This window comes from Haliotis asinina, chromosome 8, assembly GCF_037392515.1.
Source record: "Haliotis asinina isolate JCU_RB_2024 chromosome 8, JCU_Hal_asi_v2, whole genome shotgun sequence".
In the NCBI taxonomy this organism is placed as follows: Eukaryota; Metazoa; Mollusca; class Gastropoda; order Lepetellida; family Haliotidae; genus Haliotis; species Haliotis asinina.
This window is the reverse complement of record NC_090287.1, coordinates 52,134,817-52,161,999: the sequence shown is the minus strand read 5'-3', so window position 1 is coordinate 52,161,999 and position 27,183 is coordinate 52,134,817. Positions and strand designations below refer to the sequence as shown.

The 27,183-nt window shown below is 42.0% G+C and overlaps 1 protein-coding gene across 2 annotated transcripts; it reads left to right on the top strand.

The window, feature by feature from the left end:
- Positions 1 to 15,888: 15,888 nt before the first annotated feature.
- On the top strand, positions 15,889 to 22,562 carry LOC137294113 (S-adenosylmethionine-dependent methyltransferase Rv2258c-like). 2 transcript variants are annotated; one of them, XM_067825069.1, is made up of 5 exons: positions 15,889 to 16,213; positions 16,798 to 16,981; positions 17,921 to 18,114; positions 18,508 to 18,630; positions 20,544 to 21,490. In XM_067825069.1, exons 2-5 carry the CDS (start codon positions 16,821 to 16,823, stop codon positions 21,104 to 21,106), a joined length of 1,041 nt encoding a protein of 346 aa, XP_067681170.1. In that variant the 5' UTR covers positions 15,889 to 16,213; positions 16,798 to 16,820; the 3' UTR covers positions 21,107 to 21,490. The 2 variants fall into 2 exon arrangements, with proteins under 2 accessions (XP_067681170.1, XP_067681169.1); XM_067825068.1 differs by having other exon boundaries at positions 15,895 to 16,213; positions 16,794 to 16,981; positions 20,544 to 22,562.
- Positions 22,563 to 27,183: the final 4,621 nt, after the last annotated feature.

Genomic DNA, 27,183 nt, shown 5'->3' with positions numbered 1-27,183 from the left:
ATATGCATTCAATGAAACGATATTGAAATTATATTTCAATATTTATGTTCTGCATTTGAATCCTCACTGTCCGTGATATTATCTAAGAAGTAAAAAATATCCAGTACATAATATCCAGTAAATCGAGTTCGGACCAGACAATCCAGTGATCAACAGCGATCTACGCAACTGGGATACGATGACGTATACCAACTAATTCAAAGAACCTGACACCCGATCCCGTCAGACGTCGCCATGGGTTACTGAAGAATAGTTCTAACCCGGATCTCATAGTTTATATACTTGTGTGAGAATATGCACATCAATGAGTGATGGGGTTGGACTTTCAAATAGTTGTACCAACGGGAACGCTTTGAGCGCTTACCAGGGAAATTTAATTTGAATACCGCATCCACTTGGAGGACTTCAGAAACGACTTTCTAACAAATACTATCGTTGCAGTTGTCTTTGATTGTCTTTCAAAGTGCTTAAATACATGAAACAAGAATATGTACTAGTGTTAAATGATGAGGAAGAGGTTATACCTGAGAGACACTTTTCACATTGTCTTTCAAAAATCGTTATCTGGAACTTTACTCATTTTATGTACTAGTGAATCTAAGTTTGAAAGTTTGCACGTACATGTTAGAATATCATTCAATCCTTTAACAGTAAAGTGGGTGACTTTTACACCGGTTTTACGCCGCTTTTAGCAATATTTCAGCAATATCACGGCGGGGGACACTACAAATGGGCTTCACACTTTGTACCCTTGTGGGTAACCGAACCCGGATATTCGGCGTGACTTGCGAACACTTTAACCATTAGCTTCCCCATCGCCCTACATGTCTCATGACCGAGCGAAGAGCAGGGTAGCGTGAACTAGAAATCTCGATGCATTTGTTTTCCAGCTGACTAACGAGATTACAGTTTCACTGATGAAAACGGACACCCTGGGTCGATTCCTTAGATGGGTTTATTATCTTATTTTGCCCCCACCAAAACCTGGGCGTAACACTACCATTGACTTTTTTCAACCTATTGCCTTCCTAAATGGTCTGCTTCTAGGTTATCAAGACTGAGAGATCGTGTATTATGAGTGAGTGGGTGGTTTGTTTATTCTGAACCCCCCCTACCCATTCTCCCAACAAAAAACCCCAAACATTACCAACAATAAAAACATCCCTAAAACATAAACATAAAAAGACATTCCAAAAAATTAAAACAAACGAACACAAAACAAAACAAAACACAACAAAACAAAAAAAGCCAACCAACCAACCAACCAACATAACAAACCCAGCATGAATTGCAAGGTATATGGACACTTACGTGGACCGGTTGGTTTAGGTGCCACAGTCGTTGTTGAAGCAGAAGTCGTTGGTGTATTGGTAGTAGTTGTTGAAGGAGTAGTCGTTGGTGTATTGGTAGTAGTTGTTGAAGGAGTAGTCTTTGGTGTATTGGTAGTAGTTGTTGAAGGAGTAGTCGTTGGTGTAGTTGTAATTTTGGTTGAGGTAGGGGTAGTCGCTGGTGTTGATGATCTGGTGGTAGGGACGAATGACAACTGAGCTGCTGTTTCAACGAAATCATGGTGTCTTCCTGCAGAGGAAGTGATTCACATAAAGAACAATATTTGTACACACACACACACACACACACACACACACACACACACAGAGAGAGAGAGAGAGAGAGAGAGAGAGAGAGAGAGCGAGCTTACATTGATAGGTACATTGCGTAACCAAATAGGTACACATGTAAATGTCATGTAAATGTAAATGTTCATGCAAGCGGTGGTGCACTCTCAAAACATTCATTATTATCATAGCAACATTGACTGACTCCGATATATCTCCCATTTTTTATCATTTAATTATAAATGAAGTTCCACAGTATATATACACACATTTACATGCACACGCACAAAACCACATACATAAACAATGTCATCAAAAATGAAAACGATGCATAAAAAATGTATACAGAAAAAAATCTTCCACGTCATGCATGCATCGGAAATATGAGTAGAGACATAGACTATACCAAGGCAGTCCAAATTCGTTCATTTCAATGCGAAATTTACGAAGCAGACAAATTTATAAAATGCCAAGATTGAATGCTACTGACCGAAAAAAAACAAAATCACCATTGAACGTCTGGAAGCCGGTGCGTACAAGTTCGCTCTTGCCAGACACATCAAGCACCATATCGCATCGATATATTAGCTTCAAGTCGACCCCAAATATTCCCAGAAATGGAAGACCAAGAGTGACCGCTCTTGCTCAGGACCAATTATCCGGGTGTTTCACCTACGTCAACGATTTACTACCGCAACGGACAGTGAGCCTGGTCTTCGAACAAGCCATCAGAGAACGTCTGAGAGAAGTGGGAATTCGCGCATATCGACCAAACGTTGTGACACGACTGTAATGACACGACGAAACCGACAACGACGTGTCCAGTGGGTCAACAGGGTAAGGCATGGGACCTGGGGAACTGGAGAAGCATTTTGTTCAGCGACACATCGCGTTTCCTTCAGCGGGTTGGGGATAATCGATGTCGACATGTACGTTTTGCGCTGGACTGCATTCAACAGATTTGGTGAAGAAAGCGCCATGATGTAGGGAGAAATGTCCTACACGGGTAGATCAGAACTGGTGGTGATTCAAGGCAAACCCCTCCACCCCAGCGCCCAACGCGCGAGCGCACACACACACACACACACACACACACACACACACACACACACACACACACACACACACACACACACACACACACACACACACACACACACACACACACGTTCCAAATCTATGGGACGTTCTTGATCGGCGCACCAGTAAACGTCACCATCGCCCTCAGATTCTTCCTGGTCTTGTCAACGATTTGCAGCAGGAATGGCGAAGAATTCCCCAAGCAAAACATCCGACGACTTGTGCAACCTCTTCCCTGGGATGGTTGAACCAGATACTCTATATATCTTCGAAAAGCCCTGCCCTGGGGGACCAACAACTGTATTCTCGTTCAGGTCATAACATATTACAATTGAATCCACTATTTGTAAAAATGGATTTGTACATACAACGGATATATTGCATCCAGAGGTAATTGTCTGGATTCAGATCTTGTATGAAGTTGGTCTGTGTCGGATTTGGTACATGGTATCGAACTATGGTACAAATATGTAATGACACTTGTATTTTGTCTGAAAGAAGAACTGGTTCTGCACAAGGACTGTTGAGCACATCTAGAGAAGCCATTCGTAATAAGTTATTGCCAATTCTGTATTAGTAAAGAGAACAGGGTCGGGAAGATCACGTACTGTTTCACTAATGTTTCCGATGTTCGGGTGACTGGTGACACCCATGATGATTGCCTAGAGCTGGTCGTAGAACCTTTCATTTGGGCCAAAGGCTCACCGTATATAAGAATTTGGGCGACCAGAACTCTCTCCATTCTCTACAGACGTTATCATTGAGCTGTGAGGTCATGCCACTAAAGAGGGCGCAGTGCTCTGAATATCAGAGATCTCCATTTGTATAACAGAAGAACACACATACAGAATAATTCTTTAGTTCTTCTTTAGTTCGTCGTCATGTGAGGTTGCTTCATCGAATCCTGTTTCCTAGATAACAGTTGGTCAGTGCACAACTGGTAGAGCCAGTGGGCATCAGTGGGACAGCATGAAGCAGGTGATAACCATCCACTGGCATACTGTTATCCCATGCCGTCAAAAGGCGGGCCAGGTGTTGGATTTAACGCATGTCAAGTCAGACCTATCCCTTGTAGACTGTTGTCCCCATTGTTGTGCTGTCTCTGAGATGAAACCCTGGAAGCCTCTCCTTTCCAGGACCAGTCGTTACCCATGCAAAAGACCACCCTTTGTGTCACTGACAAGTGAAAAACAAAATGCAAGTACTGTATAGAGAGGCTTCACAGGAGTTGCCAGAAGACTTGTTTTGAAGTGTGGTGTTTGAACACGTTACATGATGTATGTACATCAGAACACTTTCGTCAGTAAAGTTTCAGTTTTCCTATCCATGGGTCTTAATAAGCCCCACATATTAGGGCAAGTTTCAGCTTTGTGGCCAATAGTCTTCGTAAGATCCACCTGTTAGGACAAGTTTCAACTTCAATACCCACATATTAGGACAGGTTTCAGCTTTAAGACCCACATGTTATTCCAGCATTAAGACCTAATATTCCAGCATTAAGACCTATGGTCTTAATACGATCCACATAGTAGGACAAGCCCCAGCTGCAACATCAGAACTCAAAAGAAAAGCGATTACAAAACTTAAAGTACCATATATTACAAAAAATATAATATGATGTTTTGATGATCAAACATTGAACTACAAAAGGACGGGCATCACCCCCAGTATATGATGATGATGATGATGATGGTGACGATGATGACTGCCGTAAACTCACTTGTCGACACAGAATAATACTCAGCATCACGGATGTCGTCCTTCTTCCGCCCCACATAACAAAGGCCGACCGTTGCATTGCGGCTAAACTGATGACAGCCTTGTTTCACACAAGCCATCACACATTGAACTACAGATGGACGGGCTTCATCCCCAGTATTTGCAAGTCCATGGTTGATTGCAATGTGTTCCATGGATATAATACTCAGCACAGCAATCAAGTGCAAAAATGGCATAAGGATAGTCATTCTTTGCAAGAGAAAATATCTGTGGTGTCCATTCGCCATGCTGATGATCGAATTAAAGCAACACGCATCACCGGCTAGCGCAACGGTAACCGGAACATTGTATTAAATATTGATGGTATCTGTCCTACAAAAATAGTGTTTTGGTGTAGACATTTCAAACATATTGATCGGGTATTAAGACACCAATGTGGAACGTCTTTGTTTAGCTGGTTGTGAAATACCTGAGCGGAGACAGGTGATCTGATCTGGGACAGCGCATCAAATATGTGATGCTAACAATAGTAACAAAATAATAATGATATAAAAAATAATAATAATAAAAAAAAATAGAAACCCTCAAAGACCAAGCAAACAAATTTTTCGAACTCGGCCTTCCGGTGCGCGTGCGTGTGTGCGTTTGTGCGTGTTTGTGCGCGCGCGCGCGCGTGTGTGTGTGTATCCCGGGTTAACGCTGACCCATGACCGTAACGCATCGCATAGTTTCTTAAAGGGACGTTGTACCATTGTCCATTGGATATAACAGTTTCTGCCAAGTAATATTATACCTAGATGAAATATTTCACACGTAGACATACATACATACATACATACATACATACATACATACATACATACATACATACATACATACATACATACATACATACATACATACATACATACATACATACATACATACATACATACATACATACATACGTGCGTACGGACAGACAGACAGGCAGACACACAAGTTTATTCAGTGAAAGGCCACAGGCCCATCATAGAGTCATTTCCATATGGCATTGATGTTTCAGGTCACACGGTGTTTGAAGGGAACATCTCTAATGCACCGTACACGTACATAATACAAGTACATGATACAGAAAAAAAACAAAAACAACCAAAAACATTTTTTATAATACATTCATTGACAGGTTTCACTTTACGCTAGAAAGATCTCTCGTTATTAATAAATTAAAAGATATGAGAATACCTGAAAAAATTCTGAAAAATTCCAAAATGTTAGTGCTATCGACACTTTGGTTCGAATTACACAAACATTACTTTCAATTTGTATTTTCAAATTATCAGCGCAGGACTATCAGTGTCACAAATAATATGTTACTGCAAGACATGTTTCTAACATTCAGATTTATTATTGTCGGCAACAGGTTCGTAATAAAACCTGCCATCTTGCGTTTTTTACAATTGCGTAAGACAAATATTTTCATTGTAAACTTAACATTTAAGAAATTTAGTAAGCTGTTGTCTGAGGCAATGTCCTGGACATTTCACCGATGATGATGATGATGATGATGATGATGATGATAACGATAATGACGACGATGGTGATGACGACGACGATGATGATGACGACGACGGGGGTTGGGGGTTGGATGTAGGCTTTGAGGTTTAGATGTCTTTTGGAGTTCTATAGTCTCTTAAAGTCGTTCCCGGTTTACATTTTAGTCTGTGTCACATGATCGGTGTCGATGCTACGTTGTTTGAGTCCATGTTAGTGTGTGTCACATGATCGGTGTTGATGCTACGTTGTTTGAGTCCATGTTAGTGTGTGTCACATGATCGGTGTCGATGCTACGTTGTTTGAGTCCATGTTAGTGTGTGTCACATGATCGGTGTCGATGCTACGTTGTTTGAGTCCATGTTAGTGTGTGTCACATGATCGGTGTCGATGCTACGTTGTTTGAGTCCATGTTAGTGTGTGTCACATGATCGGTGTCGATGCTACGTTGTTTGAGTCCATGTTAGTGTGTGTCACATGATCGGTGTCGATGCTACGTTGTTTGAGTCCATGTTAGTGTGTGTCACATGATCGGTGTCGATGCTACGTTGTTTGAGTCCATGTTAGTCTGTGTCACATGATCGGTGTCGATGCTACGTTGTTTGAGTCCATGTTAGTCTGTGTCACATGATCGGTGTCGATGCTACGTTGTTTGAGTCCATGTTAGTGTGTGTCACATGATCGGTGTCGATGCTACGTTGTTTGAGTCCATGTTAGTGTGTGTCACATGATCGGTGTCGATGCTACGTTGTTTGAGTCCATGTTAGTCTGTGTCACATGATCGGTGTCGATGCTACGTTGTTTGAGTCCATGTTAGTGTGTGTCACATGATCGGTGTCGATGCTACGTTGTTTGAGTCCATGTTAGTGTGTGTCACATGATCGGTGTCGATGCTACGTTGTTTGAGTCCATGTTAGTGTGTGTCACATGATCGGTGTCGATGCTACGTTGTTTGAGTCCATGTTAGTGTGTGTCACATGATCGGTGTTGATGCTACGTTGTTTGAGTCCATGTTAGTGTGTGTCACATGATCGGTGTTGGTCGTACGTTGTTATGGTCCAGTAGATCAGTGTTGATTGTTGATCGTACGCGTTCAGCCAACATAATTCTCTGTTACATGATTAGATTTATCGTAGGTGATTATAGCCCATGTCAGTCTCTGTCACATGAAGAATTTAAGGGATAAAGCTCAGAGCAGTCAGTAGAGACGGGCAGAGCGTAATTTAGATCCATGACTCGAATGAGACTGGGGTGAGACCACCTCAAGTGAAATGGACTATAATGTCATTTTAAAGTTTATAACACAGTATGTACGTGTATGAATTTTAAGGGTCCTTGATATGACGCGACACATTTTTTATGGAATCTTCATCATGGACGCGACATGGAGATCGCGACATGGAGACGGAGCCACTGACTTCATGTCCTTGGTCGCTGGGAGAACATATAGCTGGATGACTGACGACGGAATCAGAGTTTAAGGAATCGACCTCGTACCAGTTAGAAGTACACATTTTCCTTATTTATGTCACCTTGTTCGAAATTCGAGTTAACACTGCAGAGAATGGGTACCCGGTAGAAACAAATGGTAAGTTGATGTCTTACGTTCTGCAGTCCGACAGACAGATCAGGCGGTTTATTCCTCAAAACGTCGAATCTCGAAAGAAACTAAAGTGAGTGAGTGAGTTTAGCTTTACGCCGCACTCAGTAATATTCCAGCTATATGGCGGCTGTCTGTAAATAATCGAGTCTGGACCAGACAATCCAGTGGTCAACAACATGAGGATCGATCTGCGCTACTGGGAACCGATGACATGTGTCAACCAAGTCAGCGAGCCTGACCGCCCGATCCCGTTAGTCGCCTCTTACGACAAGCATAGTTGCCTTTTATGGCAAGCATGGGTTGCTGAAGGTCTATTCTACCCCGGGACCTTCACGGGTCGAAAGAAACTAAAGTATACACTGAACCACTGACTGGGGTAATGGTGTAACTCCTTCTGCACGCTTCAGAGAGAGAATGTTTTGCAGTATAAATATGTCACATGCTGATGATTCAGCAACTCATTGCCAGTCGACCTGTCGACGTCCCTTGAGAATCACTCGATATGCGGTCTGTCGAACTATTTACAAGTGCATTTAGTGTCATATGCACTAATGTTTATATTTTGAGTCTCTGTTTCATAGCTGATATGCCTAGATGACAACGCATTTTGAGATAGATGAGGCAGCTCCCAGAAACGACATTGAAAGCCTGTCGAGAAGGTCAAGTGGCCGCGCAATGTAGTTCGCGGATAAATCTGTGTCATATAAACATGCGATGACTTGCAATTTGAAATGTCGGCTGATCTTATGCAACCTCACAGAATGAAGTTTCTGTTCATGTAGGTTGGGTTATGATCACCCCATATCTTATACTTTTAAAGTATGACAAGCGAATATTACGGCCGTGTATTGACTATTACACAACGCTTATTGTCATTCATTTTAGTAAACATGTAATTAGTTCCAGCGTCCCTGTGTGCCTTACGTGACTTGAAAATGACCACTCACAAAAACTTATACACTACATGGTATTTAATCTCGGGGGCCTAGATCGTCGACTGTGTGTGTTGACGGTTTAAAGTGTCAGTATGCGATTGTGTGATCGAATCCCCAAACGTTATTGGAATTTGGGTTTCACTTAAACATGTGATACTAATATATATTTCATCACTTTCTCTATGGATTCGTTTGTACGGACAGTGACACTCACAAATGTACGTATTTAAAATGGGAATAGCATTCTTCTGTCGTTTAGATACCAGGTGCACATTAAAATAGGTTTGTTTAAACAGTAATAAATGGTCACGCAATGTCAGACGGAGGGGAATATTGCCAGATTATCACGTTATCACCACAAACTGAGACGCTATCTACAACGATTGCTTGCCAAGTGCCGGTTGGTTTTTACTGGTTTACACCGTAATCAGGAATATCCTAGGTATATGGCGGCGGCCTGTAAATAATCAAGTCTGGACCAGACAATCCGGTGATCAATAGCATGAGCATCCATCTAAGCACTTGGGATACGACATGTGTCGTCCAAGTCAGCGATTCTGACCACCCAATCCTGTCTGCAATATTTCAGCGGTGTGACGGTAGCCTGTGAATAGTCGCATGTGAGCAGAAAATCGTCTGATTGCCTTATGAGCATGGAGCTAAGCACACTGGATGCAATAACACGAATCAGCAAAATAAACGAACATGACCACCAGATTAGGTCGACAATCAGTAGTTGCTGAAGAGCAGTCATCACCCTTATTTTCACGATTTGGTGAAAGAAAACCCTGGGGCATACACATTGTCATGCCTGACTCTGAGGGTGCGGGTTCGAATCCCGGATGGGACTCAACCAAAAATGTACTAGAATTTATAGATTTCACTAGGGAAAGTGAAACCCCAAATATGACATATGTTGCATTTGACCACTTCCTAAATGGCATCGTGTAATCATAGCATTGTCATCTGACAACTGGTGGAAACAACAGCTTATCATTTTTGAAGGCAGTTTAAATTTTGTACGCTACCTGGATGACAGACAATACACGTCCACACTCTGTATGTTTACGACATTGTTTTTGAGACAGTATGACAGCTGGATTGCCATGTCCAACTTTCTGAGCACGGGAAACTTAGTGGCCTCATTTGCATTAAATATCTTGTAATGAATCAAATATTTTCACCATCACTCCATAAATATGTAGTGTCTTTGAATATGCCTCCACAAACATGGCCGTCTCTAGCCTACTACAGTGTGCGCCCTTCGTCTCTACCTGACATTGATATAGCTAACGGGGCGGTGTGATATGGAATACTGTAAGGGACATTCTCGCGATCTCGCTTTTTCGCGATCTCGACCTTTGGTAACAAGCCTGAAATGTCAAAAGTGCGAGAAAAGTGCGATTTCGCATTCTCGTGATTTGGGTACAGAGCACGTTTCTGTCAAAAGTCGACAACACGAGAATGCGACATTTGTACATACTGTCAAATCTCGCAGTCTTGCAAACTTGACTTATCAAACAAGGCCACAAAAACACGAAATCGTGAGAACACGAGAATGCGACATTTCATTTTCTCGCGTTCTCGTGACCTCGCGTTTTAGACGTTGTCGTTGCGGGTTATGAGAGACATAACTGTTTATTTCCATATCGGGGTGGAAGAAGACTCTGTTATAACAGTAATATACACGATATGCATAGCATAACATCACATCTGATGAACATGTTATCATAATAATAATAATAATCATCATCATCATAAATGCATAATCATAATGTATAAAGGTGCACGTACAGTGACTAAGCGCTGGTGACTTACGTCATCACATGTTTACAGTGATATACAAAACGTGAGTTGGCATGAATATTTATAATAATACTTATTATAATAATGAAATGTACACAGAGATACTGTGTACAGAACCCTATCCTGGGGGTAACATGAAACATACTGTACAAAAAAACCTATAACCTGTGAGAGACACGAGAGTGGGTCTGCATATCCAGCAACATCACAGTCAACGTATGCATTAAACGCACACACACACACACACACACACACACACACACACACACACACATATATATATATATATATATATATATATAGCTTACCATGAGCATATTTGTACCTACTTTGTGTATTGATTAATGTTAGGGTTTAACTGACTATGTGTGCTACATTTAAAATGCATAGTAACTAACCTTTGACTCTGACCTAACTGTGACACAGAATTATAAATGAAACTAAAAGACAAGAGGCATCTGACAACTATTTGCAGCTTAAATACATTAAGCATACCTGGTAAGCATTCCCGGCTCCCGTAATAAATAAATAAATAAATAAATAAATAAATAAATAAATAAATAAATAAATAAATAAATAAATAAATAAATAAATAAATAAATAAAATATAAAAACTCCCAAAAACGTGAGTTTAATATTCCTCCCGTCTTCCACCTTCACATCCTCGGCACGCTCTTGCTGGAAACAAACCCCCTTTCACAGACGGTGGTACGTTCATTGTTCTGAATCAGTGAGAGAGTTTGGCTGAACACGACTTTCAACAGTACTATCTTTCAGTTATATCACGGCTTGTCAGTTCCATATACGATTTAAACCTACCAACATATAGGTTTCTGACACGCTCAAGGGACACAACCCCATTGCTACGCCTTACTTGACTGAGTTACCCGTGATCACGGTACAAGATGACTAAATAGGTAACTGCGAGATCGCGAGATTTGTCAAGTGTCGCAATCTCTCATTCTCGTGTCCTTGTATGTGTTTTTGAAAATTGCTACGTGGAAATGTATCTACTGCGCCACCCGTATGCCCCGTTTGACGGTTAAAGTATGATCTGATAAACAAAGATAAAATCTATTTAACTTGATAATATTTACGTCTTCACTGTGATGGTAACAAATGAAAACATTTGAAGCTGACCAATCTGCCAGTGGTAACACTGTTAGGACTGAAAAGTAACGAAGTGAAAGTACACATTTATAAATATAGAATAATATAGAATCCTTACACACACACACACACACACACACACACACACACACACACACACACACACACACACACACACACACACACACACACACACACACACACACACACACATATGTGTGTGTTAGTGTGTATATATATTTATATATATATAATCCTAACTAGTTTTGTTATCACATTATTTTGCGTTTTGAAACATAGTAAGAGGCGCACGGACTCCATATACGTATAGTGAATGTGTAACATTGTTGTAATATCTAGACATTTTATAGATTGCCAGCATGAATCATATTTCTCTCTCTCATACACACACACACACACGCACGCACACACACACGCACGCACTAAGTGCGACCTAGTGTATGTTGAATCATTACCAAACTGAAAAATTAGTCTCATCAATCAGTTCAGACAATGACCTACAATTCAACTGATCCGAATGTTTCTCGTGTGGAAGTGAAAAGAGACAATACAAACATATATTGTTACACGAAATTCCAATTCCTTTTTACATATGGAAATGGTCGTATTTCTATATTCCATGTCGAGGTTTAGGCAGCATGGTGTTAACTGTGACGTCACAGACTGCCCCTGTTTGAAGTTAAGGTTAAAACACGACTCCAAGGTTTTGTCAGCAAATGTAAGCGGGCGGAGAAAGAAATCCAAAGCAAACCCGGAGGGATTTTCACGACTCAAAGGGGTTACATTTGCTACCAAAACCGAGGAGGAGTATTTATCCAACCTATCAACAGTCACAAATGAAAAACACAAATACTAGCATGTATTAATTCAAATATGTGCACTTTTTTGTGAACATGTACTGAACAGAACACCATATTGATGGAACAGCCCTGAAATAATGGACCAGCCGGTGCGACTGGCAGTCAACACCTTGTCTTTCACGTTTATAACACGCGCTACCCGTGCCCTGCAAGCGCCTGCTCATTCTTCAATGGGATCCTTCGTAGTCCAGTGGATAAATCCGTCACGCAAGACAGCGAGCGGTTCCGGGTTCCAAAACAGTTACCAGCTGTATATTGGAGAGTGTGAGTGAGTTTAGTTTTACGCCGCACTCAGCACTATTCCATTTATTTGACAGCGGTCTGTAAATAATCGAATCTGGACCAGGTAATCTAATGATCAACAGCATGAGCTCAGATCTGTCCAATTGGGAACCGATGACATGCGACAACCAAGTCAGCGAGCCTGACCACCCGATCCCCAGTATTTTTGAAGTTTTCAGTCCTGTAATATTTTGCGATGAGTGATAGCAAAACAAAGCTGCTTCAGTCATAAACATCATGGTCATTCCACCTTTCATTTGGTTAAATAACGACCACTTCAAAACCTAGGTTACGACATGGTCGAAATGTAACCTGATATGAGGTTTCAAAACGTGTTCTTCAAAACCTAGGTTTAGAAATGATCATTGCAAAGTCACACCGGAGGTCTACCTAATTCTGGAAGGAACCTACTTTACTGCAGACAAAATCGAAGATAGGTTAATAAGAGATCGTTTTCATTATTCATTGCATTTCTACGAACGTTTTATCACCACATTTCGTTTCGTCTCCTATGCTGTTCCTACCATTGTACGGGCCATTCCCTGTTTTTGCATGAAACGTCCGGCTCTCGCCGTATCTGCAATGGGGCATTGGTGTTGTTGTTTACTGGCGCACGCTTTACAACAAATAGTGTCTACGTTCTATCACGATCAGTTACTCTCCCTTGTGCTGCGACACATTCTTCTGCGTTTGCCGTGCTTTCCTGTGAATTGTGTCACGCTGCCAGACAAAAAAATTGTGAATTCATGACTTAGCTTGAAAATCCTTTGTAATTTACATAATGAAGTGTATGGTAGTGTATATAAGCCCGCTCCCGTTGTTAGAATTTCCTATGTACTTAATAATCCTCAAAATGTTCTCTATATTTTTTCGAAAGAAATAGTGAACATGAATGTTCAACATAAGTGAAAACATGAAAGTGTTTGGAAGCTGAGGAATATATTTACGTCAATGAGCGATAATATAATGCTTAAGGCCACATCAGTTCGCAGCTATTGGCAGCCACACCGGCAGTTACAGAAATAATCACAGACCAGTGAGAGTCTCCATAATGTAGTGTAATATACGGCTAGCATTAGTTTGTCTCACAGTCCCTGATGACGTTTCTTTTTCTCGCCCATGGGAGAGTTTTTAATATCGTACTTTCATTCATTTAGAACCCCCAAAACATTACTTCTGGAAGAAATTAACCATTCTCGACCATGGACAGGCCCATGGGCGAGTGAGTTTAAATTTTGAGTTTTCGATTTTTTTATATATTCTTTCATCCTTAACACATATTTATAACAGCTGCATGTTAATTTTTGTCAAGTCCCTTGTGAGAGAGAGTAGGCACAGTGCGGAAAGTTTGTGAGTCCAGAATTAAATTTAATATGTATGTTACAATTAAAATGTACTTCAGTAACTAACGACCAAACTATAACTTCTATCCAGTGCCCATGCAATGGAAGTGTGGTACAATTAGTTAGTAAGATGGCGGACGACGTATATTCTTAAAACAAGACCAAATAACTGTGAAGCTAATGAAACTAAGATACCAAAGACGTTGACATAAAAATAGACTAATCCCAAAACCCTTAAACACAAAACAAACCAGCCCTCTGACACAGAACTGTACATAAAACGCAATTAAACCTGAGAGGCAGCTGAACTGACAACTAATTGCTACTTAAACACATAAAAACTCGCCTGCTGCCATGCCACTATTTCCTGAAATATGATAATCACTATTAGTTATTCATTTATGTACACAATATACAAACACTTAATTCATCTGTGTTGTAATTCTTGCTTACTGTACTCGATGAAATAATCCACAAGCGTAGCCCTACCATAAATGCATCATGCATGTGATTCGACCCCTTCCACAGTAGATGTACACAGATGCCTTAAACAGTTCTATTAGAAAAAAAAATGTAAATTAATATTCTTACTGCCTCTCATGGTTTTGAGAAGTCTTCTCTATCTATTTATTCTGGTCATAGCTTCATAAGCTCGACATGCTAATACTGGAAATGAACTCCCATTCACAGCCTGGAGTACGTGGATTGCTCATCAGCATTCATCGTTCAGGTATATCACGGCTTGTCACGGTATATAAGATGAAATCCACCATGATAGGTTTCGGGCACGCACAAGGGACTCCATCGCGACGCCTCGCACAATTGAGCTAACCAGGATTCCGGTGCCAAGTATAGGTAATAGACAGAAAAACACGAGATCGGGACATGGTCAAGTGTGCAATCACGCGTTCTCGCGTTCTTATGTTTATAAAGATCGGTACATAGAAGAGTATGGGCAACTGGTACAAAAGCACGAGAACGCGACATCGCGAGATCAGGAGATTTGTCAAATGTCGCGTTCTCGCATTCTCGCTTTTTTATGAATGATTACGTAGAACCACATGGGCAATTTGGACAAAAACACGACAACGCGAGATAGCGAGATTTGTCAAATTTCCGTCAAATGTCGCGATCTCGCGTTCTCGTGCTTTTGTGCCTATTGCCCATGCAGTTCGGTTTAACAATTTTCAAAAACACAAGACGATAATGCGACGCTTGACAAATGTCGCGATCTCGCGATCTCGTGATGTCGCGTTCTCGTGCCTCTGTCCCAATTGCCCAATCAGCACTATGAATGCTTTATAAAAACGCGAGAACGCGATAATGCGAGATTGCGACACTTTATGAATCTCGCAGTCTCGCTTTCCCGTACTTTTGTTCCAGTTGCTTATAGAGTTCTATGTAATCATTAGCAAAAACGCGAGAACGCGAGAACGCGAGATAGCGACACTTGACAAAGTCGAATAGCTGCGAACTGATGCGACTTTAAGCATCATTTTAATCTCACTGGCGTAAATATACTCCTCAGCTTACAGACACTTACATGTTTCCACTTATATTGGACATTCATGCTCTCTATTTCGTTTGTTAAATTATATAGGACATGTTGAGGATTTTTATGCACGTAGGAAATTGTAACAGTGGGAGCTGACTTATATACACTACCATACACTTCGTGATGTAAATTACATAGCATTTTCCAGCTATGTCATAAATTTGTTAAATGCTATTTGGGAAATGAAGCGCATGCACCTTGACCTTGTAATAATATGCATGCGCAACGGTAGCGTCTAAAACGCGAGATCGCGAGAACGCGAGAAAATGAAATGTCGCATTCTCGTGTTCTCGCGATTTCGTGTTTTTGTGGCCTTATTTGACGAGTCGAGATTGCGAGATTGCAAGATTTGACAGCATGTGTAAAAGTCGCATTCTCGTGTTGTCGACGTTTGACAGAAACGTGCTCTGTATTAAAACACGAGAATGCGAGATCGCGGGAACGCGAGATGGCGAGATTTGGCCAAATCTCGCGTCCTCACGATCTCGCTTTCTCGCACTTTTGACATTTTAGGCTTGTTTCCAACGGTCGAGATCGCGAGAATGCGGGATCGCGAGAATGTCCCTAAGAGTATTTCATAGTGTGACACTGTAGGCACCTCTGCAAAACAAGGTTGTCCCCAAGGTTACAGCCATGACATTGACTTCCACTAAGCGCCGAGACGTGATGTTGTATGTTCAAAGTCCATAAACGACTACGTGGGCTTGCAATCTACAGTCGAACTCACAGCGAACACAGCAAACTCGGCATGTAAGTAAATCTAAATATCAAGAATATTTAAAGTGACGATCAACCTGTGTTCTTCTCAGGTACCTATACCGTATACCTATTCAACTTTTCTAACCATCGGTTAGAAAAATGAGACAATGTAATGGAATAAACTCTTCGACATAGCCAGATACTGATATAGTTTTACGGTTCTGCCTGTTATGAATGATAGACATTAATAAGACTCAGAAGCTACGTTGCGTATGCCTCAAAAGTGAACCGAATCTACAGAATTTATGTACCTTGTGCACTGTGTGAATATATTATGTTAAACAACATTTATTTCTTGGACATAATTTCTATAAAATCCACAGAGTTGGTCTGATGTTTTGATTATGATCAGCGTTTCACTGAGTATCGTATGTTTATTACTTTTCGAGTTAGACTGCAATTCACCGGTCCGCTTCTGAGCTAAACGGACTGCATATGTATTACTGTACTGTATTTAATGTTTTTCATACACTTATATGAAGTTCAAGTCTGTGATCTATGATTAAAAAGCCTGAATTGGCCTATTATATGGAACGATTTTTCATGAGTTTCAAACCATCGTATATTTTAGCCAGATTCCACACACATCTTCGCGACGATGTCGGACTACCTGAAGAAGATGATGCACCATGTCGGCGCCGGTGCTGTCATGCTATGCTTGTCTATGGCACGGGAGCTGGGTGTGGTAGAGCTGCTGCTAGAAGCCAAACAACCCCTTACATCACAACAGGTGGCTGACAAACTGAACCTTAGAGAAAGGTATTGTTAAGAGACGATTTTCACGGTAAAAGTAACCAGAAATTTAAAATATATCGGTATAAAACTAACAAACAACATATAAATGGTACGCAATTAAATAATTAGGGTTACAAACACAATACAAAGTACTGTAAACGAATGCCAACAGTAAGTTGGTGTAGTTTTACGCCACTCAGCAACATTGTAGCTCAGACAACGATCAACAACATGAGCACCGATCTACTCGATTGGGGTACGATGACGTGCGTTAACCAAGTCAGCGAATCTCGCCTCCCGATTCTGTTAGGCGCCATTTACGACAAGCATGGGTTGCCAGTGATTAGTTGTTACCCGACTGTTTATAGACTCACTGGCGGCAGAAACAGAGCGGCAGTACCCATTCAGCTGTTTCACACTAACTGATAGACACATTGAGAGACTGGTGCCATCTCAAACATTTGATAGACACATTGAGAGACTGGAGCCATCTCAAACATTTGATAGGCACATTGATAGACCAATAAAAAAATTGCAAAATTTAAAGACAAAGTTATACATTAAAAAATAAAAAAAAATGTATTATACCATTACTAAGGATACAAATCTATAGAAATTTCTACAAAGGAAATACAAGGGAAGACAAAATATACAAAAAGAACAAAAGCAATGGCAATATTATGTACACAAAGTAAAGCACACTGATGCCCTTACAGGGTGTAACATCCAGCAAGTCACTGCAATGACAACACTGCTTCACACTGCATACAACTGAAGGTAGATCACCATACTGAGGACACGGACAAAACTGACTCTACACCAATGGCACGTGTGCGGGACCAATGGGGCACACATACACTCGCTCACACGCGCGCGCGCACACAGACACACATACAGACAGACACACACAGATACACACATCCCCTCACTAAAAGAATGTGCAAATAATATATTTTTCCACAGGTATGTCCGAGAGATCCTAGGTGCCTTGGCTGTCGGAGAAGTCATTAGCGTGGACGACACGTCCACAAAGTTCCATGTTCCAGAGGATCGTAAACAAACATTAGTCACAGTATCGGGATTTTCCAGATTTATGCCACAGTTGGGTATGAGATATAACAATGTCAAGGATTGTGTTCAACAACAGAACCCTGCCGGTAAGATCATGACATGGTCACATGTCAACATATCTTCATCTGTGTGATGCACTGAAAATTGTGCGCTTCCATTGCTTGACCACCTGATCCCATTAGTCGCCTTTTGAGGCTGACGCTAAACAAAACAAAAACAACGACTAATTAATGATAATTAATAAATTATGCCGAAGATTCATGCTAAATCGTACAGTGAACTCTCCTATTGGATATTACATATAATTATTGAATACATATAGTCACATTTAATTAGTAAGATATGTGCGCTATATATATTTGCGTTATTGAATGCGTGTGTGCGTATGTGCGTATGTAGGACAAAAACGAAGTAGTCATGTATACCTGAAGCGATGGTGTTAACATGTATTTCTTATCTCACATTATTACTGTTTACAGGAATTGTATACGAAGCAAGCCCAGGGTTGTTTAGCATGCTGGAAGACATGCTGGTCATAGTGAAGAAAGACATGATCGACACGGACATCCTGCCTGCCATTCCCCAAATAGTGCCAAAGTTAGGTGGGTAATGGAACAGAACTGAGGTATCGTATAATGTATAACATTATATGCCTTAACAGTTTAGATAGTACAGAGCCACTGGAGATGTTTGAACAAATTATTGAAGCTTTGCTATCTTCACACAATATTGTATACTCTGGTGCTCCATGCCTGCTAAGGACAAGTGAAAAGAGATGACAAACATTAGCCATTCTGGCTCTGTCATTTCGCAGTTCAATATGTCTGCCACTTATGGCGTGCTTTTCCAACACAAATCCCAATAAGAGATCATCAAGGATTGTTGTCATGGCATACCGTTCCAATTTCTTCTCTATTGCTTGACTTGTTACAATCACAGAAGCGGACTGAGTTCAGTTCCGTCAAAACATTTGATTTTTCAACGGTGTCTAAACTATTCTTCGTGACAGACTTAAGGGAAAACTTCATTCCTTAATCCATGTATTTGTAAACGTTGCAAGATATTACTCGAACACATATGCTGCACAAATCAACCCAAAATCTGAGCTTCAAATTTTATGCGATGAAAGATAAATACAAATGTAGTATGAGAGATAAACTTTAAAAGCTATAAACTACCCCCGTGCTAAAGCGGCACATGCAAACCTGAATGGAACCAGTAGAACTACTAGATGTAATGAGCTATTCGATGGAACTCCTGTAAGCTGACCAAGATTCGCACCCGAACAGCAACACCTGCACCAAGGGAGGTTACTCCCAAAATTGTTTACCTTCCTAGAAAACACCATCTACCTTCAGAGGTTCTGGATAATTCATAGAGAGTGCAATATTCGAAATGTTGGATTTCCTCATTAATCATATTTTATAAACGGATTAGGCAAGAAGTAGGCATCTCCTTCAACACAATTTCTGCTCTCCTTTATATGAAAGTCGAGATACCACCGAGCATGCTCTCTTCACCAAAACGTCGAAGAGCACCATGCGACTCTGGCCCAGAGTCGTTCGATCAGGGTCACCACTTTCTAGGAATAGGCAACACTATCAAATATATTTATGGGAAAATGATGCATCAATGACAAAAAATATGTCCGATGCAATTCCGTAAGTTTATTGGCACCGTCCGTTAGCGTGTTTTCCCAGATGTGTAGTTGACAAGACATAGTTAAGTGTTAAGTTGATCCTCTGCAGCCAGAATCCGTTCATCCTTTGTAGGGCAAAATCCGTTTACCTTTTCCGAACTTTAGGTGCCGTCACAATTTGACGATTAGTAATTGTATCTCATGTTGTCAATCACTGGATTGTCTGGTGCAGACTCGACTGGACAGTGTAGCTGAATGCGATATCAAGCAAACACATGCTATTACTCATCTTATGGTCTGAATTATACAATCGACTCTGAGATTACTTATGGAGATTGAAAGAATTTATCCATTTCTCTTTCATTATATTTCAAATTCGTCTTCATGTTATTATTTAGAATTCTCCGTTGCTAACTGGGACGCATCTGAATCTGTTGCTAAATGCAATAATGTTTATCGACGACATTCTCAAGATGTCCGTTTTTGCCCTTTCAACGTCTTTTTGTCATCCAGCCCGCACCTTAGTTGTCCCACAGTCGAGAAATTACAATCACAATCCTCATCCGACCCTTCCAGGCTTTAGCAGATATCCAGAACCCGTCTCTTTTTTTCTATGTGCTCGTGAACTATGTGCTGTTCTCGGTGTACAATAAAAGCGATAACTAGAAATATAAAAATTACTATACTTTTCGCTTTGTGTATATGCCACATAGTAAACCAAATGCATGATGAATGTAATAGTATAATATTGACACTACTCCACTATACGTAACTGAAGAAGTAGCTTTGATATGGTTTTTCAAACGTGAGATTCCAATCAGAAGATATTTCCAGATGTTAACTTAACCTTGACTTTGTATTGTGTTTCCATTACAGAATCTGGGATCAATGTTGTGGAATTTGGCTGCGCAACAGGTGTCCTGGTGAATAAATTAGCCTCTCGATTCAAGAACAGCACCTTCCTTGGTTCAGACATAACTAGCAAGCCACTGGAAGTAGCCAGAGCAGATGCAAATAGCCGTGGCATTCAGAATATCTCTTACAGCACTGACAATATTGAAAACCTGCCTGAAAAATACAACGACAGTTTTGACTGGATACTAACCCGCTTTGTGATTCATGACCTTGCCTATCCACGGCAAGCTTTAAACCAGATCTATCGGTGTCTCAAACCAGGAGGTATTTTCAGCATGATTGAGGTTGGACTTGAGGGAGGAATTGCTGGTAACATTGCAAACGGGACATCTATGTTCTACTACTCGGCAAGCACTTTCATGTGCATCCCGGAGAGCTTCCGTCAGCCTGACTCTGCAGCTCTTGGGGCAACATGGGGTGCATCTTTGGCAAGGGAAATGGTTGCCAAAGCCGGTTTCACCATCATAAACGAGACTGCAAGTCACACTGATGAGAAGGAGATCCACTTTGTCTGCCAGAAGTAGAACTGGTGTACGTTTGGAGTGTTTTCGTCTTATGGACACCAGTGACGTTGTTCGGGTGTGTCAATACTGCATTTCATAACAAGATATAATTTCACTATCATGTTACCATTAATTTTTGTACCTGAAATACAGAAATGCAGAGCTTTTACAATCATTACTACACGCAACCCTTAGATACCCATGGCGTGCATTATGGTGCTTTGACCATTTTGTTGAATGTCACCTAGATTACTTTAGGGAACGTAGCTGTTGGAAAAATTGTCTGGTAGAATTTAACAGATACTGTCTACAACTAGATATGTACAGTATGTACAGAGGCAAAAATAAAGACAAATACACGCGAAATGGCTACTGTTACTAGAGATTAAAAGTTATTGTGTTTTGCTTGTTGTTCAGTGTTGAACTCAGCAGTTTTTCAGCTTTCTCGCAACGGTCTTTCAGTAATCGAGTAATTGACTCCATAAGCATCTGTCTACAAAACGAGATAACCTGACATGCATCAGCTATGCCAGCGAACCATCTGATCGCGTGTGTTGTGTTAGTTGTTGAGCTGTGTAACATATGTTTTGGGCACATCCTGCATATGGGTGGCCATTATACCTTTCTGGACTTGAGGGGTTGTTTGATGAATGGCGAAGATTTTGTTCAGCATGAATGGGATTAGGGTACTCACTGATATAGAAATTGATGTCATCTTTTATGACTCTGGCATCTAGGAAGGGAAGTTGGCCTATTGCTTCTCCCAGTGTAAACTGCATATGAGGGTGTTCGGCAATTAGGTGATGGGGAGAGTGATGTGTCTTCATCATGGTTGGGGTAAAGTAATTTTGAAAGTATTGTCATTCTCATTTTGCCATCCAAATACTGGTGCATGAATGAGCTTTTGAATGAATGTCTGATACCACAGTCAGTGAAAGACGAACACTTGTGGTCTCTTCCTCACACTCACATCTACGTATTCGTCTTTGTTTCTTTTGCTTATTGTTTCTTGAAGCTGTTAAAATGACCTGAACAGACATTCAACAAATGGTTCCAGGTTATTTTTAACCCATTCTTGCCAACAATCTAAATTCTTGGACACATTAGTTTTTCAATATGTAACAGTGTTTACAAGTGAACACTATCCTAATTAAGGGGCTAATGGTTAAAGGGAGGTACAATGGGTGTACACATTGTTTTTGAGAGTGACTTTACACCAGCAATTGAGACTGATCCAATTCGGGACGGACTCGTGCTATTCCGGGAGAAGCGAAAACGAGTGTTCGTCTTTGACTGTAGCATCATACGCTCATTCGCTCATTCATTTTTTGGAGTGAGGGCAAATGTTCCAATATCTAAAATATAGGCCATAACATTATACAAAAATATGTGAGATTGTGCCTTTATGGCCGGAGCTGCTGGAATGTGCTCGTCATTAAGGTGACAGTTGTCATTTGTCGTGTCAGTCAATATTACCTATTTGGGTTTCCTGTCACTCTGAATCCTTATCTCTCTCATTGACCATGCGTACTGGATGGAGTAGTATATACAATGGGGGTTCTGGACCACTTTCAAGAAAAGTCTCTACAAAGCCTTATTTAGTAAATAAGGCTTTGGTTGGGCCCTTAGCTCTTGCTACTATTACCCCTACTACAAAAAAGTTGGCGTGCCTATGTCACGTTTACCGTGTGTTGGTAGGAGGTAACACTGTGCCGTACGGTACGATCAATAATTCTTCTCTTACAAACCCCCTACCCGGCCCATCCCTCAAGTAGTACAAGTTAGGTTCGTCGGCTTTCATATCCACTTTATCTATGTTGTAAGTTTTGACTGACCATATAGGATCGGTGGCCCGCTTACGGCTATCACCCTCGTGTTCCCCCGGCTGGTATAGATACCTCACTAGGGCCCTATCTGGTATCTGTTTCTCCTTCCCACGCATTGGAGCGGCCGACTCTGCAACTATTGATTTTAGTTTGATAGCGTCTGCCGGTTTCTTACCGGTGAGACGGGTGACTTCATGGTTGATTGCCGACACCACCTTGGGTAACCTCGTGACCCATTCAGTCGATCATTTTCCAGGGGCGACCATCTCCCTAGCATACTGATGGCCGAACAAGCGCTCAGCCAAAGTCCTATTAAATCTCTCAACTATGGCTTGGCTGCGATGGGCTCCGGCCGTGCCACGCCTGACCTTTGTATCGTGTTTGGCTAGCAGTTGTGACACGGCACCCATGAACTCCCGTCCGGGGTCAACTTGCAGCTCTGTTGGCCACGTCAGCGGACTGCGTTTGTATATGCGTTCGAATCCTCTGGCTACCTGGGCCGAATCTTTCGTGGTCAAGGGTTCGGCTTCCTTGTAACGACTGGCTACGTCCACTACGGTTAAGGCATACTTGTACCTCTTGTCGTGGGGTAGGAACAGTAGGTCTGCCTGGTGAACGCTATTAGGTATGTTAATACCGAACCTCCTTCTAGGTACGTAGCGTGGTGCCGGCAAATAGATCTGCCACAGGGCTTGTTTTTCAAGCCACGCTTTGGCTTCCTCCGGGGGTACTCGCGCTATTTTAGCTAGCTTATCTACTGCGCTAGCTCCTTTCCAGTACCCACGCGGGCTGTAGTAAATAGCCTCAAATTTTTTCATGTCCATACGCGTATGTGTTTATCCCATCAATAGCTATCCAACGTTTCGTGTCCATAGGCGACAGGGACGTCTTGTTTATAGTCAGTCCGTATATCTTATGCCCATCACTTCTAAGTGTGTTCATTTTATGTCTAAAGGTACGGGTCTTGAACAGGGCTTCCTTGAATCTGGCGTGTTTGATGTGTTGTTTCACCACATACTTCTTAACCCCCTTAGCCTTCCGGATCTCACTATTGTCGGCTTTCAGTATGGAGTACATCTTAGGTCTCAAACCTATGTACTCGGCCATGGGCGTGCCAGCACACTCGTCCTTCATCTTACCTAGGACCTTTTTATTTACCGTACTGTGTATGGCATGGGTCTTAGGGTAGTCGCTGGTGTCGTATAAATCGAGGTGTATTTTCATGTCCTCGTACACGTCCTCGGTTCGAATCTCCATCAGCAGGGAATCCATGTCAGTGTACAGCACTTCACACCTGTCACCGTACTGTTTCTTGAGCTCGTTGTAGTAAAAGTCGTACATCAGGTGTTTGGATAAATCGAGGATGCTCATCCCCACGTAAACAGGCCGGTTGAATTTTATGTGGCTTTTCTTCATGTGTAGGGCAACCAGGTTGTCTGTGAATATCTTACTACGGTTGAATGCCGGACTGGCTATCAATCTCCTGAGCTTGTCTTCCTCACTCGACCGAACCAGCTTCATGGTCACGCGTTTCCTCAGGTTCTCCATAGTCTTACCAAACACCGAGTTGTTCATGAGCTTGTAGAGATTTTTCTCAAAATCACTGGTGGCTTTTTTTCGTAGGTCTGTGTTCATTCTGATGTAGGGCTCCATCCATGGGCTCTGGTCGAACATGAGCACCCTGTGTATTTTGGTCAGCCTCATACCCAACGACAGGTACAGCTGTAGGTTGCGATAGTGAACGATGTACTTGGTCTTATTCATTAAGTTAGGCACGAGTTTTTCAACGTCTGTCACACGCCCACCTAACAAGTTATGTTGGTACTCAGACATCCAGTCTGGGTTAACCCTCATACGTTCGGGGGCCAGGGGGTAGCTGTTGTGCGATGTGTGTAATTCCTTGGTATACTCTAAGTCAACCTCGAGGATATACCCTTTGTTCGAATCTGGTGCAACCTCCATAACATCAACGTGGGGTACCCATTCGAATCCCCCTGTAGGTAGATACTGGCTCATGGCCCAGCCGTACAGGTTGTTTGCGTCGAGGTAGAGAATGTGATTGGTTGGCTTGTTAGGATCGTAACCTTTCACGTATTGATTATTTGCTTTCGCGTATCGTTTGGATGCCATGGAAATCCCACCTCGCAAGCCTTTCTTAATGAATAGGTGCATGTCGTAATCTGTGAGCAATTCCAAATTAACTCCGGTCTTTTTAAGCAAGGCGTCCCACGACAGACCTGGGCTGGTGTAATACCATGCGGGGTCGAGTTTATACTGCTTGAAACACGTCCGCCTAAACGTCTCAAACACGTCGGCTAACAGCAGTACATCTGTCCTCAAGTACAGGTCGTGATAATCACCCAGGTTCTTACAACCCAGTTTATTCCATACGTTAGTCGCGTGCGAGTAATCATCTCGTGAGACGGACGCCTCATTCAGCTTGCTATAAAAGCAGTCAATAGGGGGTAGTCTGGTCTCGGTGAACTTGACCCAACTATCCATGTACTCATAGGGGTACACACCCTTCCTCATAAGCAGGGGTCTAGTCTCGGCGTCTGTGTATCGATCGGTGATAGGGAAGGTATTGTTGGCCTTGACCAGACTGTCGAGTGACGACAGGAGGAACTGAAACGAGTCAATGAACCTAAGTCCGTTTAAGCTGAAGGAGATGTATCTCTCCATGTTGTTGGGGATGCACGTTATATTACCATCGATTTTCGCGATGGCCTGCATGATCAAGTGTGAGTCGTACCCTCTCAAGTTGTGAAAGACAACGGGGATGTTTATTGTCTTAGGGTTGATTTTAAGCTTGAGGTTGCACGCGCTGTGAGCGGCGCCTCTATACTTACCAGTTATGTGGCAGTGATCTCTCACCGAATCACCGTTAAGTGGTGAGTCACACACGTGACAGTTAGTGCTACTAGCGTGAGCTAGCCTGTCGACTCGGGTCATACGCATGGGAGCGATTCTATACAATGTATTCCTAATAATTTTTTCTTCCTCCTGCAAACACTTTAGAAACCTTTCAGCCGCGTCAGGGCCCCTATACACTACCGGAGCTTTCGTTTCCCCGTCACAACGGACGACAATGTATCCAAACGAACAGGCTTTATGCTCGTGTGTTTTGTGGGTAAAGCTACCGGCGGCACCACTGGGGGTATCCCCCACCACCAAGGCTTCGAAGTCGGCGTATATGATATAAGGTACAGACATTTGGTTCTTGTGGTTACCGAATTTTAGGATATTATCACCTTCCTTAGGCATGTCGACTCGTATGGCCGTCTGCCCCACACCTTGACAATCATCCCGGTGGGATTCTAATAAATCAGCTCGTGTGAAGCCATGTAGGCATCGTTCACAGAAGTGGGTCTTTTCTCTGTGTGCCGATTGGTCATACAACAGCCTGCTAAAGTGTTTTATCCATGTGTAGTGATACTTGTCACCTCGCTGGATCATGAATATATTGTTAACTTGGAGATCCTTCACTTCGCTGACCCTGTGTACTATTGTTGTGTTACCTTCGTGCCCAAAGACATTTATAGCCAGATTATTCTGTTTTTCTACTTTAGTGATCTGGGATATGGGGGTGGGTTCATCTATACCATCCCAGTTGAGCCCATCGTCTTGGGGATAGCTAGAAAGCCTATCTGAATGAGTGTCAGCTGGAAATAAGGCTGACCTGATAGCTAACCTCAGGCAATCGTTTCCTCTATTATTAACGTTTACTATGGCATGTTTGTTCCTATAGTAGGGAGGCAAGGCTAGGTATGACCCGCCTCTGAACGGCACGTAGTTAGCTATATCTAGATAGACATTATCGATTTTATCTACAGCCCACCCGGACCCCAAGTGTGTGTAGCGTTCTAGGTATTCTCGTATCTGCTGAAAACTGGTATCGATTGATGTGTCAATGGTCTCTGTATGTGTGACGACCTCTTGTTTACCTCGGAAGTAAGGCTGAACATATTCAGTGGCCCCTGTGGGGCCCCCAACCTGCTTATCGAGCGACATTTTCACTGTGATCTGAAACTTGATACTTCCTAAGTTATTTAGTTCCTGGTTGACCTTATCAGCTATCAGAGGCTTGATATCTGTAATGTCTATGTTTCTATCAACGTGCATGCGCCAACCTCTCAAATAGTTGCCTACAGCGCGCTCAGTGCGCATGAACTGTAGGTCAATAGCTCTATTCTGTCGTAATAATTCTACAAGCTGTGGTTTTCTCATACGGGAATACCCGCCTAAACCCAAATCGTGTGCCTCGGCTTTCAG